Below are 21,923 nucleotides of genomic sequence, written 5' to 3' on the forward strand. Positions count from 1 at the left end.
CAGGAGAGAGAGAGAGACAGCAGGGAGCAGCCACCTGAGGATGCATTTCTGAAGGGAAACATTCCCTGCTTTGAGCACTGAGCATTATCCCCATGCAAGCTAAACCAGCAGATGACAGCATCCAGCTGAGGGAATCCAGGCATTGCTTCCCTGGATCACATGCCAAATGGGGCCCTTGGAACAAGCTCCTGCTCCCTTCCCAAAGATGTTTTGCCCTTGAAAGCACAACAAGCACTGCTAAGTCAGCCACTTCCAGCCAGGAATTAGAGAAGTTTCAGGAGACCTATTAAAATGCAAGGGATTACCATCCCCTTCCCTTCCCTCCATCCTTTAACTCAGTTAAATTCTGCCTAATGTTTCCCCAGCACCATTATCCCACTGGCAAAACAAGCAAATGCTTCCTCTTGCTCCCTCCTCTCCTGACTCCCTACACTGCCACAAAGAAATTTCTGCTCTCTCACACTGTGGTGACAATTTTCCTGCTGGGGGAAGGAAAGATGGAAAAGAAAAGGAGGAGGAAGAGAAAAAGAAGAAAAGGAAGAAGGGGACAAGAGCTCCATACAGCATTCTCCTCAGTGATTCCATCTGATTCCCACAACCTACCATCTCCTGGGCAGCACTGGAAGGATTAGGAGCTGTCCTCTGCTCTTTCCACACAGGAGGTGCAGAACAGCTTCCACAGGAGCTCCCTCAAACTCATTCTCCAGGCAGACACACAGGTGAGTGCTTCTTCAGAAGCAAGTTTGGGCAAGATCCTAAAATAATCCCGATTTAAGGTCGATGCAGCCTGGCTTAGGAAGAGGCAACTTGTAAGGAAAAAAAGTGCCTGGAGTACCTTCACTAGGCACAGCTCTCCTCCAGGCATGTGCTGATCCGAGCTGACAGGGATGGCTGTGGAGAACACCTGGGGACTGCTGCGAAAATAACCGGAGCCGCGCCGACACACACGGGTTTGTGCACGTGATGGAACTCCCTGGCCAGGCAGAGGGAAAACAGCTGGTGTACAACACAGGACATGGACACCAGGGAGTGGGCGAGGCAGCACAGAACCCTGGGGTTTTGGACCAAAAAATCCCCAGCCACAATTTGGTTTTTAGCAACAGAAACCCCAAAGCGTGTAGAAACTGAGATCAGCACAGCTGAAGGAGTGAGCTGCAGGCTCTGGGCTCCTCAGACACCTGTATGGGTCTGGGCAGCACAATCCTACAAATCCCTGACATGAAGGATTCAAGGGAAGGATATCCTGACACCACACTGTCCTTTTCTCCTTCACGTCTCCTGCCTCTGAGCTGCCCCAGCTCTTCTCCTGGGAACTGGGGCAGGAGAGAGGCCAGCAGACATTCGATGCTCCTGCTGCCCGCACTGCCCGGGCTGCAAATAAAGAACTCCGAGCTTAAAGGATGTTAAACCATTACATCAATTCCCAACTTTTAAATGGGAAACTTTTCCTCCAAAATCTTTCTCTTCTCCTCTAACTTATTCCCAACTGAGACACTGACCTCTCTGTAAGGAGTTTCAGCCAGCTGACAATAAACCTGTTCCTTCCCAGCTGTGCTTCACAAATGCCTTGGGAAGAGGCCACGGAGCCTGAAGGGTCTGCAAACCCAAGGTCTGATGTTCATCTCTATGGATTTTAAAAATAAAAATATCTAGTCTTTAAAAGGTAGAAATTTGGTTCCAAGCAGTAAATGGAACAAGTTCTGTTGGTGTTTTATGCTGATCTTTTCTAGATGAATGGATATTCCAGAAGGAATTGTGGGATTCAACTATAGAAAAAAAAGAAAAGTGTTTATATGAGAAACTGGGTTTGGAACAGAAAATTCTTCAGATAAGAATTATCTACACTCCAACTGGGATACAGTATCTTGAAATAAATACCCTCCTCCAGCAATATCTTCCAGAAGAACAATTCCTTCATATTAAGGACATAAACTAGTTAAGTTCCTATTTAATTGTAATATTTGTTCTCCAAGACTTGCTTCTAACCTGAGCAATTCCTTGTATAAACATGCACAGAAAATATTTTGGGGTCTTCAGGCTGCCCTACCTAAAACCAGTTTTAAGTGCACCACAGGGCTGGCTCTAGACTCAGGTCTTTAGGCAAGCAGCTGAGAAGCATCAAATCCAGGCAAAAGCCCAAAGCTGTTTTGAGACATCTTAAAACCATCTCATGTAGGACACTTTTTCTGCTCCTCCAGTTTCCAAAAGGAAAAGTTAAAAATGCCTTTGCTCTTCCTGGGATCTGGAACCAGGCAGGCAAAACCAGATCTCAAATCTCTGCCTCGCTCTCAGTCGTGCAAGGCTCGCACAGACTAAACAACCAAATCTAAAATATCAGCCATACAGTCCCCCAGGGAAATTTTTTTTCTAAATGGCAGGATTTACTGGAGGCAATATGTAGTAATCCACACAAGGCTCCTTTTAAGTTTCCTAAAATCTCTCTTGCATTTTTTAAGCAAAAATGTAAAATTCCCAAGGTCAAGGAATTTATTTTTAACTGTAAATTACTCACTGTGACAGTAGAGAGTCTACCAAGCCTAGAAACAGAGGCGACCTATGAGACTTCTGCATTTCACCAGAGAAGGGGGGAAATATTTTAACACCAAGATTGGAAAAGCTTTTTTTGTTGGGAAAAGCTTTTTTCAAGTCTGCCGTTGCACTACAGCATCCAAATAAAGAGGTCAATTTTATGGGACACGAGCGTTTGATCTGCCTACTGTTTATGCAGTATCAGGGAAAAAAACCATCCTCTTCTCCAAGTCACATTGTGGTTTAAGAGCAACTTAGAAATAAAAATAAAAATGTGGAAGAGAATTATGGCCACGATTGTACAGTGGTGGAGAAAAGCCACTCTGATGACTGCCCAGTGAAAAAAGACGAAAGATAACTCAGCTAGGGAAGAAAAATGGGAAACTGGAAGAACAGAAAGAATAGGAAGATAATTATGATTTGAATACATACATACATATTTAAGGGGCAGCTGGAAAAGCTGAGAAGAAATTACAAGAACCAGTGAGTGAGTCCGGCAGTGAGAAACTGGAATAGACCAACCCTGTGAAAAACTCTTTGTGAAGCATTCCAAGGTCAGGAAAAAAAAAAAGGGAAAAACCAAAAAGATTGGGATTTCCTTGTGATGAAGACTCCAACTGTCTTCAGCCATCAGCCCCTCCTCCTGCTGTGTCCAGCTGCTGCTGAAGGATTCAAATCTGGCTTCATCCCAAGCAGCAGCACCAGCTCAGCTTGGGAAAAGCCATCCTGGGTTCGAGGTGGGCACAAATGACTTTTCAGCCATTTTGAGTGAGCCAAGGACAAAATGCCCAAAAGCTGCTGCAGAATCAAGTTAGGGGAAGGGGAAAAAACAATGAGTTACTATAGACAAGACAAAGAAGGCAGCAAACCTTCTAGCATGAACATCTGCCTACTGCTGCCGAGGAAAGTCAGGAAGGAGTCAGAACTTCCTTCAGGAGAGAATGTTCTCCATCTCCTCCACCACTCAGACATCCACTGGATGAATCCACCACCCAGCCAGTTCAGATTTCTCTACCAAGCCTTCCTTCCATCAGGCCATTCAAAAAAATCCTCCAGTCACAGACACCAAGGGTTCTCACAGCCAATTCTGTACCGGCAGAGGAGGACAGGAATGAGTATTTTCTACTCCCAGAAAAAGCAACATCCCCATTAAAAAAAAAGGAAGCTGCAGAGAAACACTGCTGCACTCACATTAATCCAATGCTGTCTGCCCACTCCTGGGCAGCTCCAGAGCCTCTGAAGGACTGAAGTTCCAACCTGTTAACAGGAATTCTCTTTTCCCAACTCCAACAGCAGGTACCTAAAGCCCACGCTGACAGGGATCTTGCCAATCCTGCATCAGCCACTGCTTGGAGCTTTGCCAGGGATGCTGCACCCTCCAAGGGCCCCTCTCCTTTTAGCTACACATCTATTCCAGCTTTTATCCCCCTTCTCTTTGTGTTACACATATCAAGAACATTATGAAAATTAACTTGCTGTAACTCAAACCTAGACAGGGGCATGGACAGGAAGCACAGCAGGAAGCATTTAGTGGAATGGAATAAACTGGCCCCTGCATTAATTACAGAAATGCTGGAGTGGGTTGGTTTTTTCTGCAGCAATTGCTGATTGCTCCTGAAGAAGCAAACCATTAAAGGAAAGTCACTTAGCAGGATAAATGGCACTTGTCTATATGGTGCAAATGTTACTAGTACAGAGGTTTAAAGGGTCACAATTCAAGAGAGAGAAAAGACCAACTCAAAGTAAAGACATTTTCCCATTAGTAGATTTAGCTGCCCCTTCCTGGTTCTGCCTGAAGACAAAATACTGCCCATCAGTATTGCTCCAGTATTTTTCCCAACTCTTTAAATTCTGGGCAAGTATGCTTTAGAGTTAAGGCAAAGCCTTAATTCTGTGTGTTGGTAACACCTACACATGTCTGGATGAGAGAACACTACGAGCCTGCGAAATCTCGGAATAGCTGGGTGCCATCTCCAGGGGATACTGCCAGCTGCTCATGGCACAGAGACTCTTCCAAGTGAGCCCCAAAATCCCTGCTCATTCAAATGGCAGACTCTTCCAAGTGAGCCCCAAAATCCCTGCTCATTCAAATGGCAGACTCTTCCAAGTGAGCCCCAAAATCCCTGCTGGTTCAAAGGGCAGACTCTTCCAAGTGAGCCCCAAAATCCCTGCTGGTTCAAATGGCAGACTCTTCCAAGTGAGCCCCAAAATCCCTGCTGGTTCAAAGGGCAGACTCTTCCAAGTGAGCCCCAAAATCCCTGCTGGTTCAAATGGCACACTCTTCCAAGTGAGCCCCAAAATCCCTGCTCATTCAAATGGCAGGCTCGTCCAAGTGAGCCCCAAAATCCCTGCTCGTTCAAATGGCAGACTTGTCCAAGTGAGCCCCAAAATCCCTGCTGGTTCAAAGGGCAGCAGCTGCCATGGTGACATCAGCACGTGCCCATCCTGGTTTACAGCTCCAGCAGAAAGGACACACAAACCAGGGGAAAAAAAACAGGCAAGCTACACCCTCACTCTAAGAAGTCAAATTAATTAAATGCACTATTGTGCTGTACAGCTGAATAAGGACTTCCTTCCCAAAGCTCCTTTTTGCCAGACTCAACAGGAGGTAGCCAGAAGCAAGCAAGGGGCTTGACAACTTGAAGCTCCCACCGAATTTATTTACATTTAGTTTCACACAATATTTGCTTCCCAGATTATCTTTTTTTTTTTGTGATGCACTAAGCTTAATTTGGATAAGAGTTAAATAGTACTGAAACACACAAAAAAGTCACTTTTTCCAGTTAATATCAGTCAAATATTCCAGAACATGGTTTGAACATTAAAGGAAAATGTCTGACATAAAATAATTGATGGAATTGTTCACTGTCCCTGGGCCTTTCATAATATTAGAGCCAGAAGAGTTTGGTTTATGCTGAGGGGAAAACAAAGAATTCATTTAGCTTGTCAACTTTTGTGAGCTCAGTAAATAAATCAAGCAAAGAGACCTGAAAAAATTGACTTTCACTGCAAGTCCACATTTTGGCTGCTGTTTGTTTGCCAAGACACACATTTTTCATTTAAACTACTTCCATAAATAATTTATACTAACATGTCAAACCCATCACCATTCTGATGATATCTGTTAATTTTTCAAAACAGTGCTTTTACAGAAGCTCAGGAGAATCTAGGTTGGAAAAGACCTCCAGGATCATCAAGTCCTTGATCAGCCAAGGCTTGCAGCCAATGATCTCGGAGGTCTTTTCACTGCTCCATACTGGCAAGGATGGATCAGCTTTTCCATGCCTGTTCAGAAACATTCACGTATCACAAGGTTACTGTTCTTACAGGTTACAGGCCTCACAGGTAAATTTTGGAGGTTGACTTGAAAAATCTGATGGTGTTCATGTTGAGGCAGCAACGTGTGGGTTTTTCTGAGCCACGTTTCAAAGCACTCAAGGGTTTAGCTGGATTGTTCTGGTTGGCTGGCTTGGGGTTTTTATAATCATTAGTGTACACAACAGGTACTTGTATATGCATGAACACAACAAAATGCCTTTAAACATCTGGGCTAAATTAGCAGGTAACTAAAAGGCAGCTCTTTCCTCACAGACTGATTACAGGAGACAGATTTTTAACCATCACTGAAGCTGAGAGAAATGGCTGTTGGCTCTGATAATTCCCAAATGCCACATCATCTGCTAAGGTGGGCTCAGATGAGCTTCCCTGCCTTTGTTTCTCCATTAGTCCCACTTACAGCTCCAGCAAAAGCTTTCAGGCATCTGCTTTGCAGAACCTGGATCCCATGCCAGGTACCACCACCACCCCAAGAGCTGCAGATAGAAAATCCATTATGTCACATCAAGGAAAAAGATAAAGATGATCATTTTCCTTCCAACTCACAGATTATTTCTGAGAAGCAGAGAGAAAAGCACAGCAGAGTTCAGAAAGGCACAGCTACTCCTCCTTTCAAGAACAGACACAGCTCCTTCAGAGGCTTCCACAAATAGACAGGGATCAAAAGGCACCGTGAGAACAGGCACCACAAAACACTGATGTCTTTTTCTCTGTGCTTCTTCCACATGTTGCTGTAGGAAGGGATTTTTCAGCGATGCAGAAGAGAAAGAAGAGAAATGGTGGAGGTCAAGATCTTCAGGCCAGCAAAGAAGGATCAGACACCAAGCACATTGCACTATGGAAGAATCCCAGAACAGTTTGGGTGGGAAGGGAGCTGTGACCAACGAAGACGTTCAACAGTGCTGATCCCATGACTGACCCCTGAGGAACACAGGTGAAGACTGAGGCAAAGAAAAGTCACTGAGTGCCTCAGCCCTCTCTGTATCCTGGGTAACCAGGCCTCCTGTTTCCTTCTGGAGAGACACCACACTTTTCCTGGTCCTCCTTTATCGCTACAGAAGCTTTTCTTGCTGCCCCTGATGACTGGCCAGGTTTAATTCTATCAGGGCTTTGGGTTTCCTAACCTGATCTCTGGCTGCTCAGGAATTTCTCTGCATTCCTCCCGGGCAACCTGCCTCCACTTCCACCATTCCATTTTGGGTTTGAGGCTGTCCACGAGTTCCTTGTTCATCCACACAGCCCTCCTGGTGTTCCTGCCTCACTCCCCCTTTGTGGGGATGCATTGCTGATATTTCACTTCCAGATGTGAAGCCCAGCTTTAGAAACTCATGGACAATTCATACAGTACAAACAGAACCCCAAATATCTGAAGGCCCAGCCACAGGAAAACCACAAGGTTAGGAAATTACCCGGAGGGGAGGAGATAAGCTTTTAAACCACCAGTGCAACAAGGTAATGGATCTCTGGAGCTTGTGAATCCCTTAGAAACAAGGGGGTTTTAGGCAGCACAGGGACGAGGCTGTGCCTGCTGTGAGCAGTGCTACACCAGCCCCATGTCACACACAGAGCACCTGCAGCTCCCCAGTTATCTAATGAGACACATCACACTGCTCAGCAGTGCCTGTACCAACATCGTTATGCAACAGAACAGCTCATTAGTGCCTTCCAAACAATTATACCTCTACAGTTATTACACTGCACTTATCAGTGGGTTTTCAATATTAAAAATCTCAGCTCCTGATTAAAAAAAAAAAAAAAAAACAAAATGCAACTGGTTCTAATTTCCTTCAAGATCTTATGCAGAAATGCTGGCACAGAGAGACAACAGGGAGTTCTTTTGCTTTCTGTACACGTTGGTGCCCTTCAGATCTGCTCGCCAATGAAAGCTGCAGTAGAAACTCACGTGACGAACAAATATTTCTGTTGCAGTGCCCCAGCATTCACTTCTGCCCACTCAATCAAAAAAAAATCCATTTATTAAGAAGTAAAGATGTTCCTGTGCAAAGCAGAATTAAAGAGGCTATTAATATTTGAATATGTGTCATATTTACTGTCAGCACCCCAATGTAGGTGATGCGTCCACTCCCTGAGGTGACCCAGAAATCAGAATTCCTTAAACTTGAGGTATTACAACTGATGAAAATCACCTGATAAAACCAGATCAAAGGCAGTAAGAAACATACTTCCCCACACACAATAGCTCTATCTAATCCCTCAGCACTCAGAGCTCTCCCTGCCTTTTTAACAAAGATTAGCATATTTAAAACTGCTAAACTCTGTATAATCTTCAATCATTGAGAAAAGTAATTCAATTAAGGAGAGTGCTGGTGAAGTTGCCTTCTCCTAGCCAGCCAATGCTGTATCTCTGTACAAGTTAATAAAAACAGAGATGGAAAGAGAGGAGAAGATTCTTCTGGCTGGGCACGGACGATGCTGCAGGCTCATGATGCACCCACAGCACATGCAGCAAGTCCCCAGGCTGGGCCTGGGAGGGGCGTGGGGGACACAAGCCCCAGAGACAAGGAGATTTAGGGGACTGAGGAGCGAGGAAAATCAGCATCTTAGCAGGGGAAAGAGCATCTGCAGCTAGTGCTGAACGGCACGAGGCAGAGCCGCTGCAGTCCGTGCGAATGCTGAGGGATACGGCACTGAACTCCCACAACATGGCTGAGGAGAGCGGGGAAAACCACACACTGCATCCTCTGGGCAATCCCACTGTCAGATGGAAATGAAACGCCCAGGGATGCTTCTAGATCTCCCGTGGAAGGGCTGCAAAGCCTGCCCAGTAAGGAACTGCAGCTCAGATTTCCTCAGCCATAAGACACACATTTGTTGGCGAGGCTGTGTGCAGCCAGCACAGGTCTGCCATCAGCCAGCTCTGGATGCTGAGGCAGCTAATGGCCATCACAGCCCTTTGTACCATTTCACTTGTCATCCTGAAGTCCCTGGATGGAAATGAACCCAGAGCACTCAGTCTCCCCACCAGAGCCAGAGCATGTCTTTAATTATGGCCTTCCAACAGGGCAGAGAACCTTTCATCTGAATGGGAAGCAAATGCTGCAATCCAGCGCAACAGTTGTACAAAGATCTCCTGGGTTAGGAAAGCTGCTATCCTAAAAACTTTTATTTCTGCATCTCCCTTAACCTTCCAGACAAAGAACAACAAGGTGTGAGCACAGCCCACTCCAGCTCCCTTTTTGCAACACCAGATTCTTCCGCAGTTTTCTCCAAATATCACGAGGGCGTTTATTCCTCCAGGAGCCACTTGGAACGAGAGCTCTGCATCCTTCGGGCAGTTAAAAAAAATAAAAAAAAAAAATTACAGGGAATGACATCATGACAGAGACATCTGAAGAGCTTCAATCCAGGAAGGGACGTGTCTCCATCGGAGGCAGACTCACGGAGCGCCGTGTCGGAGCATGCCCACGCTGCAGCACCCGCGGGATGCGCGGACACGGAGCTGGCACGGAGTCAGCGCCCAGCATCCCAGACAAAGGCAAAGGCAGGGCTGGAGCCCACCCTGCATTCCAGTCAGCTCCCACCCATCCCTAAGCCCCAGCCCAGGCAGCAGTTGCAGGGCTGGGAATATTCAGTCAGGAGGATTTCGCTGTGCTGTACCCACAGGATCCCTTCTCTCCTCCCTAGGGTTGGTGCTGTGACTGGGAATTATTTAAAACCTTCCAGTATAAAAACAGATGATTAGCTGAGAGGGGAGAAAAAAAAAAATCCTAGAGGAAGCAGATATCTGACGTTATGTCTGCTAGAGGAGACAAGAAATCCACGTGTGAACGAAGAGCTGCTGAGATTTAAGATCTGCACCAGGTGCCACAACCTTCCATGGAGGTATTTGAAAAGCTTCGTGATATTGAAGCTCAGAAATGCAAGTAAACAAGCCAAGGATTTTGCAAATGCATTGCTAATATTTCAGATTCCTGTTATCAAATACCTGGGGAAAAAAACCAACCAACCGAAAAAACTGAAAAAACCCTCAGCATTTTCTACACATGACCCTCATCCAAAATCCTCATAAAATGGCTGGCCAAATAGCACCTTACCAAGCAGATCAGGTGACTTACCCAAAAAATAATAAATAATCAAGTTGCACTCGTGCTCCCCAAATCCCTGATATGAGAAGAGCTGTTTCAACCCCAAAAACACGAAATAAAAAGAGACTGATTCAAGGAAGAGACTAAAGGAAATTGCCAAGGTATAGGTAAATAATTTCAACAGCAGCATTATCACCAAGCTCATCCACATCTGAGTGAGGAAACACCAAGATACAACTAATTTGGCCAAAAAATAAAACCAACTAGTATTTCATCATCTCCTACCACACAGACCAAAGGTGGCTGAGGGAGCAAATACCCCGCCCCGAGACAGAAGATATTTTGCACCTATTCATTATGTCATAGATCACTCAGTATCTACCCAGGATTACACAAAGCATCTCATAAAGGAGCTTTTTTTTTTTTTTTTTTTTTCAGAAAACTCTTCCAAGGGAAAGATTTGGAATGCAGTATTGGAGATAGAGGCCTTCCGCTAAGGAAGGAGGAGACATTGTTTAGGTCCTTTTTTTTTTTTTTTTCATTCCAAAGACAGGGAAGAAAACCTCATTGACTGAATTAAATATTCAGAGCGTCGCTCTGCCAAGACATAGCCCCATTATGGAAAAACGCCGTATTTACACAGTAAACACTGCGGATTGAGACTCGTGCCCCCCAAAAACCAGAGGAGCTGGGTCCGAATGAATCAGCAACTGTTTTCTGCAGATGGGCTTTGGTGGCTGGGGGGGGTTAAAGCAGAGCTGAACCCCCGGAGCCCCACGAGGGTGGGTGGGTGTCAGGGACTCTCATGACACAGGCTGGGTGTCGTGAGGAGGGGGATCCCCTCAGACCCCATAAGGGTGGGTGGTTTTAAGAAAGGGTGAGGAGGGGAATCCCATCAGACCCCATAAGAGTGGGTGGGTGTCGGGAAGGGTGAGGGGGGGGATCCGATCAGACCCTATAAGGGTGGGTGGTTTTCAGGAAGGATGAGGAGAGGGATCCCATCAGACCCCATAAGGGTGGATGGGTGTCGGGAAGGGTGAGGAGGAGGATCCCATCAGACCCCATAAGAGTGGGTGGGTGTTGGGAAGGGTGAGGAGGGGGATCCCATCAGACCCCATAAGGGTGGGTGGTTTTCATGGGGGTGAGGAGGGGGATCCCATCAGACCCCATGAGGGTGGGTGGGTGTCGGGAAGGGTGAGGAGGGGGATCCCATCAGACCCCATAAGAGTGGGTGGGTGTCGGGGAGAACGAGGAGGGGGATCCCATCAGACCCCATGAGGGAGGGAGGCTGGGTGTCACAGACGCTCATGAGGATATCGGGGAGGATGAGGAGGGGGGCCCTTCGTGCTCCCCCCACGAGTGTCGGGGTGGGGGTCCCGGCCCGCGGCGGGCGGTGACTCACCGCTCTGCTCGCCCAGGAACACCAGCTTGAATTTCCGCAGCGGGTTCCCGAAGTCCCCGCCCGACGACATGATGGAGGAGCCGCCGCCGCCGCCGCCCCGCGCTCGCTCCGCTCCCCGCGGCGGCACCCGCGACCCGCGACCGCTTCCCTCCGCCTCCTCCTGCTTCTTCTCCTCGTCCTCCTCCTCCCCGGCGAAGGCTGCGAGCCCCGGTGAGGTGCCGGTGTCGGTGTGGGTGCCGGTGTCGCTGCCGCCGCTTTGCCCCCCCCCCGCGCTCCCGGAGCCGGCGCTCCGCCCGCCCCGCGCAGGCGCTGTGGGCGCTTCCCTCTGCTACGGGCCGGGAATGGTGTGGGTTGGGAGGGACGAGGAGAATCATCGCGTTCCACCCCTGCCGTGGGCAGGAACGCCTCTCATCAGCGCAGGCTGCTCCAAACCCCGCTGTCCCGCCTGGCCTTGGGGCACTGCCAGGGCTCCAGGGGCGGCCACAGCTTCTCTGGGCACCCTGTGCCAGGGCCTGCCTGCCCGCCCCTCACATCCTCAGCGTCAGGGTAAGGGCTGCAAGGTGGACCCGGCCCGCAGGGGCGTGAGGGGGGAGCCAGCAAAGGCCTTAAAAGCAAAGGCTTCATCCTAACCTGGCACAGATACTCCTTTCAGAGGGGCATCTCTGGCGAGCAGATCCCTCACAGCAGGGTGATGTTTCCCAGGAAGGTCAGTGATCCTTTCACAGTGGCTCAGAGCCCTCCGCCTTTTGCTGGAGGGGCCAGCTTTTCCTTGCACTATTTTTTGCCCATTTTCCCCCCACTCTGCCCTCAAAGTTCAGTGTTTGAGGAGGTTTCCAGGTGCGTCCTGGCCCCTCTTGTTTAAACCTTGGCTGGGAGATTGTTCCAGAGCATCTCTGCTCTGATAGTCAGGGAAATGGCATCTGCTACATGTTTCGTTTTGAAAGCCTTTCTATTTTTGATCGTTTCATTTATACTCCCTCAATGTGATGAACTGCCTCACCAAGGACTGGGGTTTTTTTCACCCAGGCGTTGAAGTACCAGGGAACTAAAAAAAAAAAAATGTGTTTTTAATCAGGTGATTAAATTTAAACAAGTTTTAATAGATATGAGCAGAATCTCCATCCAGCTCCGCACCTGGCATCTGGGAGTGCTTCCACACTGGTTGTGTGGCTGCTCTCCTGCAGGGAGAAAGGGACTCCAGCCTGGCCTGACGTGATCTCAAATATTAAATACAGATATTGTCCTTGGTTTTGTGTCAGGGTTCATTCCAGGATCTTTCCCGTGAGTCCCAGGGAAAGCAACAACTGAAGGCAGAGGAGGAGACACGCGAAACAGAGGTTTTCTTCTAAGGTCTGTTTGAACACTTCTTGATTGTTTTCATCATTGGATGAGTCTGAAAAGAAGTGGAAGCAAGGCATGGGAAGCCTTAAAAAGGAGAAAGAGCTTCCTGGAGTTTTTTAAGTGTGGTGCAGAAAAAGGAAGTCATCGAGTCCCCTCAGCTTCTCCGTGTAAACGTCACAAAAAGGTTTGGAAGTTGTGCTCCTGCAACAGGGATGTGAGATGATGCAAAAGGCAAAGAAAGGCACATTCCAGTGGGAAATAAGGACCGTGTCCTAACAGAGAGGCTGCTCAGCCACCAGAACAAGCTGCCAAGAGCAGCACTATCTTTGTATGCAGGGGAAATCGAGAGGAGCCTTTGTGAGAAAGATGCTTTCACGGAGAGAGGAGTGATCTGCTTCCATAAAGCCATAAGTCACTGGAAACCTATCGACTGTGACGTGCAGGAGAGTGAATTCCATGATTTAACAATCCCTTTTGGCCTTAAAATGTATCCATCTATGACAGATGTCAGAGACGTTCCTCAGTGGAGAGGTGGACTCGCTTCTCATGGAGACACAGAGGACAACAACAATCCCTGCAATCGGTTACTGCCCTACCCCAAACTCAGCCTGGGGCAACGCTCCCTCCTCAGCCACGTTTTGGGGCTGGAGGAAAGGTGAGTCCCCAGGAGGGGCAGAGGGAATGAAGGGGTGCACAAACCTTGTCCTTTCACATTCCTTCTGTCCCCTCCGTGCACCAGCGCAGAGGGGATGGACAGCGAGGGTGCCTGGAGCTCCAGGCACTCAGAAATGAAGGGCAGGGCTGGGTCACAGGGCAGGACGTGAACTTGCCACACTGCACGGCCACACAGCATTGGAGGGCAGGGAATTAGGAGTCTTCCTGGACCCGCTCTTAATCGTGGTGCTCATCTCAGCTTCCCCTACAAACACAGGACCAGCCAGTCCCCTCCAGGCACAGCAGCCCCTCCTCAGTTTCCTCTGGGCCTTCAAAGACCATGGGAGGAGAAGCCCAGGTTTCGTGGAGTGGGAGTGCCAGCCTTAACCCAGCTCAGGCTCCCGCAGTGATCCTTACACAAGCGTCATTGCCAGGCTGGCCCTGCCTGGGGCTCGCCAGGTGGGATCAAAGGGCAGGAAAACATCCACGTGGGCAGTTCTGTCATGTCCCGGGAGCGCCAGGAAAACACAGCTTGGAGCCGGGAACACGTGTGTCCTTGCACTGTGGAGCAAAGAGCAAAGGTGCTGTGGGATCCCCTCTGCTCCCTCCATGTGCTGGGGCAGGTGGAGACACAAAACTTGTCCTTTCACATTCCTCCTGTCCCCTCCGTGCACCAGCGCGGAGGGGATGGACAGCGAGGGTGTCCAGTGTGTGTCCAGAGCTCCGGGCACTCAGAAATGCACGACGGGGCAGGGTCACAGGGCAGGACAGGAACTTGCCACGTGGATGAGCTGCAGGGAGAAAGTCCATCAGGAGCTCTGACACCTCCAGCAAGAGCAATTGCAGCAGCCATCAGTCAGCAGATTGAGAAATCCCCACTCAAAATCCAGCTCCCAGGCAGGGAACGCCTCCAAGAAGGGGGATCAGGGATGTGGGCTCCAGAGTGAGCACCTGCTGTGGAAAAAGGGGGAAACTGGAGCCAGACTGCAGAGAAGGGAGCCAGGAGGAGGGAAGGGAGCCTGTGGGAAATTAAGATTTGCGTGGAAGAGGCAGTGGGACATGGGGTGGGTTTTCCTGAGCCACCTCCAGACTAAGGCTCGGCGGGCACAGGACCACAGACCCATCTCTTCCCAGGCAGGCCCCACTGGGAAATCAGAGAGGAGGTTCCCGCCAGCCCAGCCTTCCTACGCTTAGGATTTCGCGATTGTAAATATTTTATTATATTTTAAGCGCTACTAAAGGCCTAAGTAAATGGCCGCCAGGACGCCACACTCAAGGTGGCCGCTGCAGCACCCTGGGGCGGGGCCGGGCGCCGCCCTCAGCGCTGCAACGTGGCCATGCCACACTCAACATGGCGGCCGCGCGGTGATGGACGTGGCTGGGGACCAATCAGTGTGCGAGGACGGGCGGGGGGCGGGCCGAGCCGGGCGGGACGCGCGGTGATAGGCGCAGGGCGGGATGCGCCGTGCAGCCGCAGCGCCGCCCGCCGCGTGTGGGCGGGCAGGAACGAGGTGTCCGCCATTCCTGCCCGCACCCCGCTGCCTCCTTCAGGACGCCAGGGCCCCGCCAGTACCGCGGGTTGTCCAAAAGTTGTTGCCTACGGGAGTTCTCGGTGGGCGGGGCGGGGAGCTGTCCGAAAATTAGAATTCCCGGGAGGCATCGGTGGGCGGAACGCGGGGAGGGAGCCGCGGGACGGGGGGAGCCGAATGGAGGCGTACCGAGGCACTGAGGGGGAGCGCTTTGAGCGTCGGACCGCGGCCCCGGATGATGGCGGCGGTGCCGAAGGTACCGGGATGGCCGCGGGGAAGGAGAGTGGGAACGGGGAAGGACGCGGGGACAGAGGGAAGGGGAGGAGCAGGAACGGAGGAGTAGCCTTGGTCTTTGGGACAGCTGAGGCAGCCCCAGCTTTGCTGCTGGAGGCCCTGATCCGACCCTGGTTTGGTTTCGGAAGGAAGTGTGGGGGTGATCCTGAGGGGTCCAGACCTTGAGATCGTGCCCTGGATCTGTCTTGGTGCTCCTGGACCAGGGGCCGAGACACCCACACACCCCTGCTGCCCATCCTCACACACCCAACTCGATTACAGCCCTCGTCTCCGTGGTCCCTGTCGGATCCGTGTCCCTCTGCACTGGGACATTTGGGACATCGGTGTTTATCCCCACCCTGCTTTGGCCACGGCAAAGCTCTTTGCCGGCTGGATGAGTGTTTGTCTCCATCCGTGTGGAGGCGGGACAGGCACGAGGGCTGTTCATGGCCTATCCCCCCATGTCCCTGGGGGCGCTGTCCAAACGCTCCTGGAGCTCTGCCAGGCTGGGGCTGTGCCCGTTCCCTGCGGAGCCCCAGCACCCCTGGGGGAAGAGCCTTTCCCCGATACCCATCCTAAACCTCCCCTGGCACAGCCCCAGCCCTTCCCGCGGGTCCTGCCCTAGAGGTGTAGTAACCTGGAGAAAATCCCGTGTTTTAACCCTTGCAGGTGCTGTGCTCGGAGAAGGGAGTGTTGCTCAGGCAGGTGTTGGCCCTCAGCAGGTGAGAAAACATATGTGACCAAAAAATTGCCTTTTTTTTTTCTTTCTTTCTTCTTGCCAAATCTTCTAATAGTGGAGGTAAGACTTTGAGCTGGGAGCTGGAAGGGCTGTGGGATGGGGAAGAGGCCATGCCTTTGCAAAAGGACATTGGCCAGATATTTTTCCATAAGTGAGGGAAATAATATTAATTATTATATTGTTTCCTACAGACCTTTTAATCATTATTTTGTTTCCTACAGAGCAGCAGCAGCCAGAGAAAACCGTCTGTGTGCTGCAGGTAAAGTCTGTTGTCAATCTAGCTTTGAGGCAAAAAATTCACTTCCCTCAAATAAATATTAAACATTGCAGCATGTTTGTTTCGTTTTGGAGGTTTTTTTAGCCAATTTTGAACTGGTTAAATAACCAGAGCAGGTGCTCTGCCACTTCCATATATTTTTTCCCAATATTTTCTTATTTTTGCCCTGTTCTTGGCTAAGCAGGTGGCACCAGCCGTGGTGTTATGTGACCATGATCTGGGGCTCTCAGAGCACCTGTGGATGCTTGTTTGCAGCTGGAAACACGCTTGCTCTGCTTTCATTTTCAGGTGATGCACTCCTGGCTTGCCACAGATCCTACAAGTCCCGACCTACCCATGGAATTGGGAAGTTTAAATACCTGCTCCCAAAGGAGGTAGGCAGGAGGACTTCCCTCTGTGCTTGCTTTCCCAAGGTAACCCTGAAGCATGTTGGATGCCCCATCTCCAGGCTGGATGGGGTTTGGAGAAACCTGGAATAGTGGAAGGTGTGCCTGCCCATGAGATTTAAGGTTCCTTCCAATCCTAACTAGTCCATGACTCCATGAAGTACCCACTCAGCACGCTGCAGAAATGCTTCCTTTTGTCCAGTACATTCCTGTGGGAGTGAGTGAGTAGCTTTGGAACCTCCTGACACCGAATTTAACACCTGAACCATTCCAGAATTTTGTGAGCAGCTCTTACTTACATGTGACCTTTTCACACTCCCTGGGATTTGGAAAGACATCCACTTGTGTGGAAGGAGGAAACAAGAAGTCAGCTGCCTTTTAGGCAGGATCTGAAATAAACAGCAGGTTTATTTCTACTGGTTTTACTCCTTCCTTTCTCCCTCTGGAAGAAATAAATCACAGCCTGAGTGTGTTTTCAGTGTGAGGCCATCCAAGAGCTGAACCTTTTATTCCCAGCGTTGTCCAAAGCAGATGCCCTCTATTTTATTTGGTTGTATTTTCTTTTGGAAAACAGCTTCCAAAGAGGAGAAAGGAAAAAGTGCAGATGAAAGAGATCAATGCTGGCACCGAGTACCAGTATGGAGACATCAACATCCAGATGACTTCCTATGATCTGTGCCTGGTGGAGCATTTTGCTCAGTACGTCCACAGACTCTGCAACCGCCTCTCCATCCGGGTCAACGAGAGGTATGAGGAAATCTGTCCCTCTGGATTACGACCCCCTGCCCGTCAGGCCACACTCCAGTCTCCCTGAGGGATTCCCATTTGGATGTCAATCCGAACCTCTCGCCTGCCCTGTGTTCTCCTTTTGTGTACCTGTACAATTCTGGATGCTTTATTTAGAAGCATTGAATTTTTCAGGCACCGACCTGAGCAGATTCCAAGGAAAAAGTGGCTGTCACGTCTCCTTCCTCTGAGGAAAAGGCTTTAAGCCTGTGGGTGCAGAGCCTGGGAATTGCTGACATTTGCTGCTGGTTTTCCTTTGTGGCTTGTGATCCAGGCTCTGCACGCCACCCTGCTTATCCAAAGTGGAATGAGCTTGGGAAAGCCCTGAAGGTGCTGGGTGAACTTCCTGCTACTTCAGTTTAGGAGGAGAGGATGCTTCAGGAGCACCCTAGTTCTCCAAATCAGGTGTATTCCAACAGCCACTCCACTGGCTGTAACACCTGAGCAATGTCAGGCAGCACCTCAGTGCCTGGAGTGCTCCCAGGGAGCTGCAGGCACTGGGAAAAGCACTGAGCTGCCAGCAGGGAATAAAACCAGTGGGGACTGTCTGAAATGCATGCTTTTCACCTGTACCCTCTGAGGCTGGACGTGGCTTGGTGTGTAGAGAAAGAAAGGATTTGCCCTTCAGACTGGGAATTGAGGGGAAAAGGTGGGCAGTGGGATGGAGCTTGGATGTGGGAATGGGGATGAGGAAGTGAGGTCTTGAGTATTGAGCAGAGTCTGATCCACTCCCAGTCACATTGCCATTAAATCTGAGGTGCAAACGATGTATTTCAGTGGTGCATTGCAGCAGCAGATTTTAGAGCTCTGTCCCAAAAGACAAAACAAGTCAGAACTGTTGCTTTTCTAGAACTGTGAAGAAGTTAAAAGTTCTCAGGCTGGTGTTTGTAACTAATCCAGGTTTTTGCTGGCAGCAATGCTGCAGAGCTCCCTCCTTATCTCCTTCCAGCAAAACGCCCGGCCTCTGCCAGGACCTGATTTGCAAGATACATCCTTTGCATAATTAATTTCCCATGAAAAGTTAATCTCCTTCCCCATTCTCTGCTGTGGAGGGTGATTCATGCCTGTAAAGTAGTGCAGATATCCTGCCTGTCCTAAGCACTGCCCTCTGGCTCCTGCAGCTACGCCATGCCCACCAAAACCAACGAGGTGCTGTTCCTGGAAGAGAAGGGATCCAAAATGCAGCTGGATGCAGTCCTTACCACCCACCAGAGGGTTGTCCAGGTAGGAGCTGGGATCCCATCACAGGCTCCCCAAACCCCTCAAACATCTAACAGATGAAAGGCAACATTTGGGCATAAATGGAAGCAAAAGGTCTGATTATGTTTTCTGCTGAGTGTTGCTCCTAAACTAGAAGCCCAGGAGGATTTCCTGGCTCTGTGTTTCAGGCAGAAGAATTATTATCTATTTTCTGCAGAATAATTGATATGAGGGGGTAGAAAAGTCATGTTTGGGGATGGGTCAGTGGAGAAACTCACAGGGATGGATGGGATTTTGGGAAGGAATTGTTCCCTGTGAGCGTGGGGAGGCCCTGGCACAGGGTGCCCAGAGAAGCTGTGGCTGCCCCTGGATCCCTGGGCGTGATCAAAGCCATGCTGGAACAACCTGGGACAGTGGAAGGGGTCCCTGCCCATGGCAGGGGTGGCACTGGATGATCTCTAAGGTCCCTTCCAACCCAGTATCCTGGGATCATTCTCCTGCAGCTCTGTCATTTCTGCTTTCAGATCTGCGGTTTGAGCTCGACGTTTGCTCCCATACTGCTGGAAATCATTCAGAGTAGCCAGCCTGAGGGGGTGCATCTGTTGATGAAACAGGTATGGTTACACTTCCCAATGCTTTCCCTTTAGGAAGCAGGGAAAGGGTTTGTGTGATGCTGATTTGTGGTGGTTTTCCCTCCCTCCACAGCACACGGAAGCCGATTTCAAGAGCCGACTGAAGTCTCGACCAGAGCTGGAAGAGCTGCTGGCAGAAATGTCCTGAGGTGAGGAACAGTGTGCCATCCATGGGCTCTTCCAGCCTCCAGAGGGTGCTTCCATGGTGAATTGGAAGGAATTCCCACTGTTGGCAACCAGCCTCTCCTAATAAAAATAAATGATGTGTTTATTTCTAACTGGTTTGTACTGGGAGCAAAGGTGGCACAGTGGAATGTGGATTTGCTTTCCTTCAGTTTTTTTTTTTTTTGTTTTTTTTTTTTTTTTTTTTTTTTTTTTTTTTTGTTTTTGTTTTTTTGTGGGTTTTTTTGTGTTTTTTTGTGGGGGTTTTTTTTTGGTTTTTTTTTTGTTTTTTTTGGTGTTCTTTTTTGGGTTTTTTTTGTTTTTTTTTTTAAATTCCTGCCTATTTTGCTTCTGGTAGGTGGGAATCTCTGCAGAAATCTCTGTGCATGAATAATGCTGTGCTGCAACAATCCCAGGAATTGTTACAACCAAATTTGATGGATGCCAAGAGAAACTGTTCTAGAAACTGGTTGGTTTGGAGGCTTTTTCTCCCCCTTTCTAAAGACCAGCTTGTGAAAAAGGGAGAAAATAACTCATGAATTTACACTCTCCCCAAATTGGGGCTGTCCAGGTGTTGCTTGTGCTTCCATGCCCAGCCTCTTGGTATTCCCAGCACCCACATCCCTGGGAAATAGCCTGGAACCTTCCTTCTGACAAAATCCATGCAAAAAGCAATTTTATTTTCTTTCTCCTGGCTTATTTGCCAGCAAGCAGTGGTCAGATCAGAATCCCTTTTTCTCCCATTCCTAATTTTTCTGTGGCTTCCCAGGAGATAAATCTCCTGCCCAGAAATCCCATCCTGTGGGACATGAGCTTATCACTGCTGGGAAGAGCCTTAGGATGGCACAGAGGACATGGAGTAAAAATCCATGTCAGGGCTGTTCTGGAGCCAAGACTCAGCCTGAGTGCTGTGAATGCTCCTGGACTGGGACATTTTGGGCTGGAAATCCACAGCCACTGAATCGTTTTGGTTGGAAAAGACCTCTGGAATAATTTGAGTCCAAGCTGTGCCCAGTCCCCTACTTTGTCACCAGCCTAGAGGACTGAGTGCCATGTCCAGTCATTCTTGGACACCTCCAGGGCACTCCACACCTCCCTGGGCAGTCCCTTGCAATGGTTAAAACTCCTTGCCATGAAGAAATTCCTCCTGATACCCAACCTGAACCCGCCGTGGCACAGCTCGATGCTGTACCCTCCAAACCAGCCACCCTCCCCAACTTGCACAGACCGAGCCGAGGGGCGACAAACTCCAGGTTTAATTTCCCAACAATTCCACCTGGGTTTCCAAGCAGTTGGATGAAAACAAAGCCAGAAAGGTGTCAGTCCGGGGGCCGGGCTGGGCTCGGCCCGCGCTGCGGCTGCTGCCGCCGGGCCATGCAGGCGCCGAAGGCTCGGAGCTGTTCCTGGCAGTGCCGCCAGTCCTGCCGCTCCGCCATGCACTCCTGCAGCCGCCGGTGCTGCTCCAGGCAGCCGGTCCGCGCGATCCTGGCGTCCAGCGGGTCCTCGCCCTCCTCCGCCTCGCCCTGCTCCGCCGCCGCGCGGCTCCAGCCGTGCCCGGCCTTCGCCATGCGGCGCTGGGCACGGGGCAGGTGGCGCGGGGCGGTGGCGGTGTCCTTCGGGGACAGCCGGAGCCCTCTGCAGCACCGCTGCACCGCACCCCAGCCAGGGCTGCCCAGCGCCCTCCTCAACCTCCCGCGGGTCCCCGTTCCCCAGGGATGTCCGGCACCCTCCTCAATCCCCGCGGGTCCCCGTTCCCCAGGGCTGCCCAGTGCCCTCCTCGATCCCCGCGGGTCCCCGTTCCCCGGGGATGTCCGGCACCTCCCCGCGGGTCCCCACCCAAGGCTCCCCATTCCCCAGGGATGCCCAGCACCCTCCTCAACCTCCCAAGGCTCCCCATTCCCCGGGAATGCCCAGCGCCCTCCTCAATCCCTGCGGATCCCCGTTCCCCAGGGATGCCCAGCACCCTCCTCAACCTCCCCAGGCTCCCCATTCCCCGGGGATGTCCGGCACCTTCCTCAACCTCCCGCGGGTCCCCGTTCCCCGGGGATGTCCGGCACCCTCCTCAACCTCTCGCGGATCCCCATTCCCCAGGGATGCCCAGCACCCTCCTCAATCCCCGCAGATCCCCGTTCCCGGGGATGCCCAGCGCCCTCCTCAACCTCCCAAGGCTCCCCATTCCCCGGGAATGCCCAGCGCCCTCCTCAATCCCCGCAGATCCCCGTTCCCCAGGGATGTCCAGCACCCTCCTCAACCTCCCGCGGCTCCCCATTCCCCGGGGATGCCCAGCACCCTCCTCGATCCCCGCGGATCCCCATCCCCTGGGGATGCCCAGCGCCCTCCTCAACCTCCCAAGGCTCCCCGTTCCCGGGGATGTCCAGCACCCTCCTCAACCTCCCAAGGCTCCCCGTTCCCGGGGATGCCCAGCACCCTCCCTAATCCCTGCGGATCCCCGTTCCCGGGGATGTCCAGCACCCTCCCCTCCCCTCCCCTCCCCACCCATGGGTGCAGCCCCCGTACCAGCGCAGCGCGGTCCCTTTAAGGCGGGAGCTCGGCACGGCACTTCCGGGACGCGGCACGGCCGCGGCGGCGCTCGTTGATTGGCGGGTTCCTCCCCCTTTCCGCTCGCGCGGA

At 50.8% G+C, this 21,923-nt stretch overlaps 3 protein-coding genes across 7 annotated transcripts in view; 1 reads left to right on the top strand and 2 right to left on the bottom strand.

The window, feature by feature from the left end:
• Positions 1-11,580, bottom strand: part of RAB6A (RAB6A, member RAS oncogene family) — a 42,754-nt gene extending 31,174 nt beyond the window's left edge. The window contains exon 1 of one of the 3 annotated variants that reach the window (XM_053969716.1): positions 11,314-11,580. In XM_053969716.1, the coding sequence (XP_053825691.1) occupies positions 11,314-11,383 (70 nt within the window). In that variant the 5' untranslated portion in view covers positions 11,384-11,580. The remainder of the gene's footprint in view (positions 1-11,313) is intronic. The other 2 variants (XM_053969715.1, XM_053969714.1) reach the window with 2 other exon arrangements.
• A 105-nt stretch (positions 11,581-11,685) lies between these two features.
• On the top strand, positions 11,686-19,329 carry MRPL48 (mitochondrial ribosomal protein L48). Of its 3 annotated transcripts, none has more exons than XM_053969712.1 (8): positions 11,686-11,859; positions 12,573-13,309; positions 16,071-16,108; positions 16,415-16,500; positions 17,087-17,259; positions 18,420-18,522; positions 19,023-19,112; positions 19,204-19,329. In XM_053969712.1, exons 2-8 carry the CDS (start codon positions 13,140-13,142, stop codon positions 19,276-19,278), a joined length of 735 nt encoding a protein of 244 aa, XP_053825687.1. In that variant the 5' UTR covers positions 11,686-11,859; positions 12,573-13,139; the 3' UTR covers positions 19,279-19,329. The 3 variants fall into 3 exon arrangements, with proteins under 3 accessions (XP_053825687.1, XP_053825686.1, XP_053825688.1); XM_053969713.1 differs by lacking the exons at positions 11,686-11,859; positions 12,573-13,309 and adding exons at positions 14,948-15,093; positions 15,780-15,832; XM_053969711.1 differs by lacking the exon at positions 11,686-11,859 and having other exon boundaries at positions 12,429-13,309.
• A 1,200-nt stretch (positions 19,330-20,529) lies between these two features.
• Positions 20,530-21,895, bottom strand: LOC128803189 (cytochrome c oxidase assembly factor 4 homolog, mitochondrial). The gene is made up of 2 exons (XM_053969847.1): positions 21,810-21,895; positions 20,530-20,905 (listed from the first exon to the last, which is right to left on the bottom strand). The coding sequence occupies exon 2, from the start codon at positions 20,858-20,860 to the stop codon at positions 20,612-20,614; it is 249 nt and encodes an 82-aa protein (XP_053825822.1). The 5' UTR covers positions 20,861-20,905; positions 21,810-21,895; the 3' UTR covers positions 20,530-20,611.
• Positions 21,896-21,923: the final 28 nt, after the last annotated feature.

The sequence above is a fragment of the Vidua macroura genome, chromosome 2, assembly GCF_024509145.1.
Source record: "Vidua macroura isolate BioBank_ID:100142 chromosome 2, ASM2450914v1, whole genome shotgun sequence".
NCBI lineage: Eukaryota > Metazoa > Chordata > Aves > Passeriformes > Viduidae > Vidua > Vidua macroura.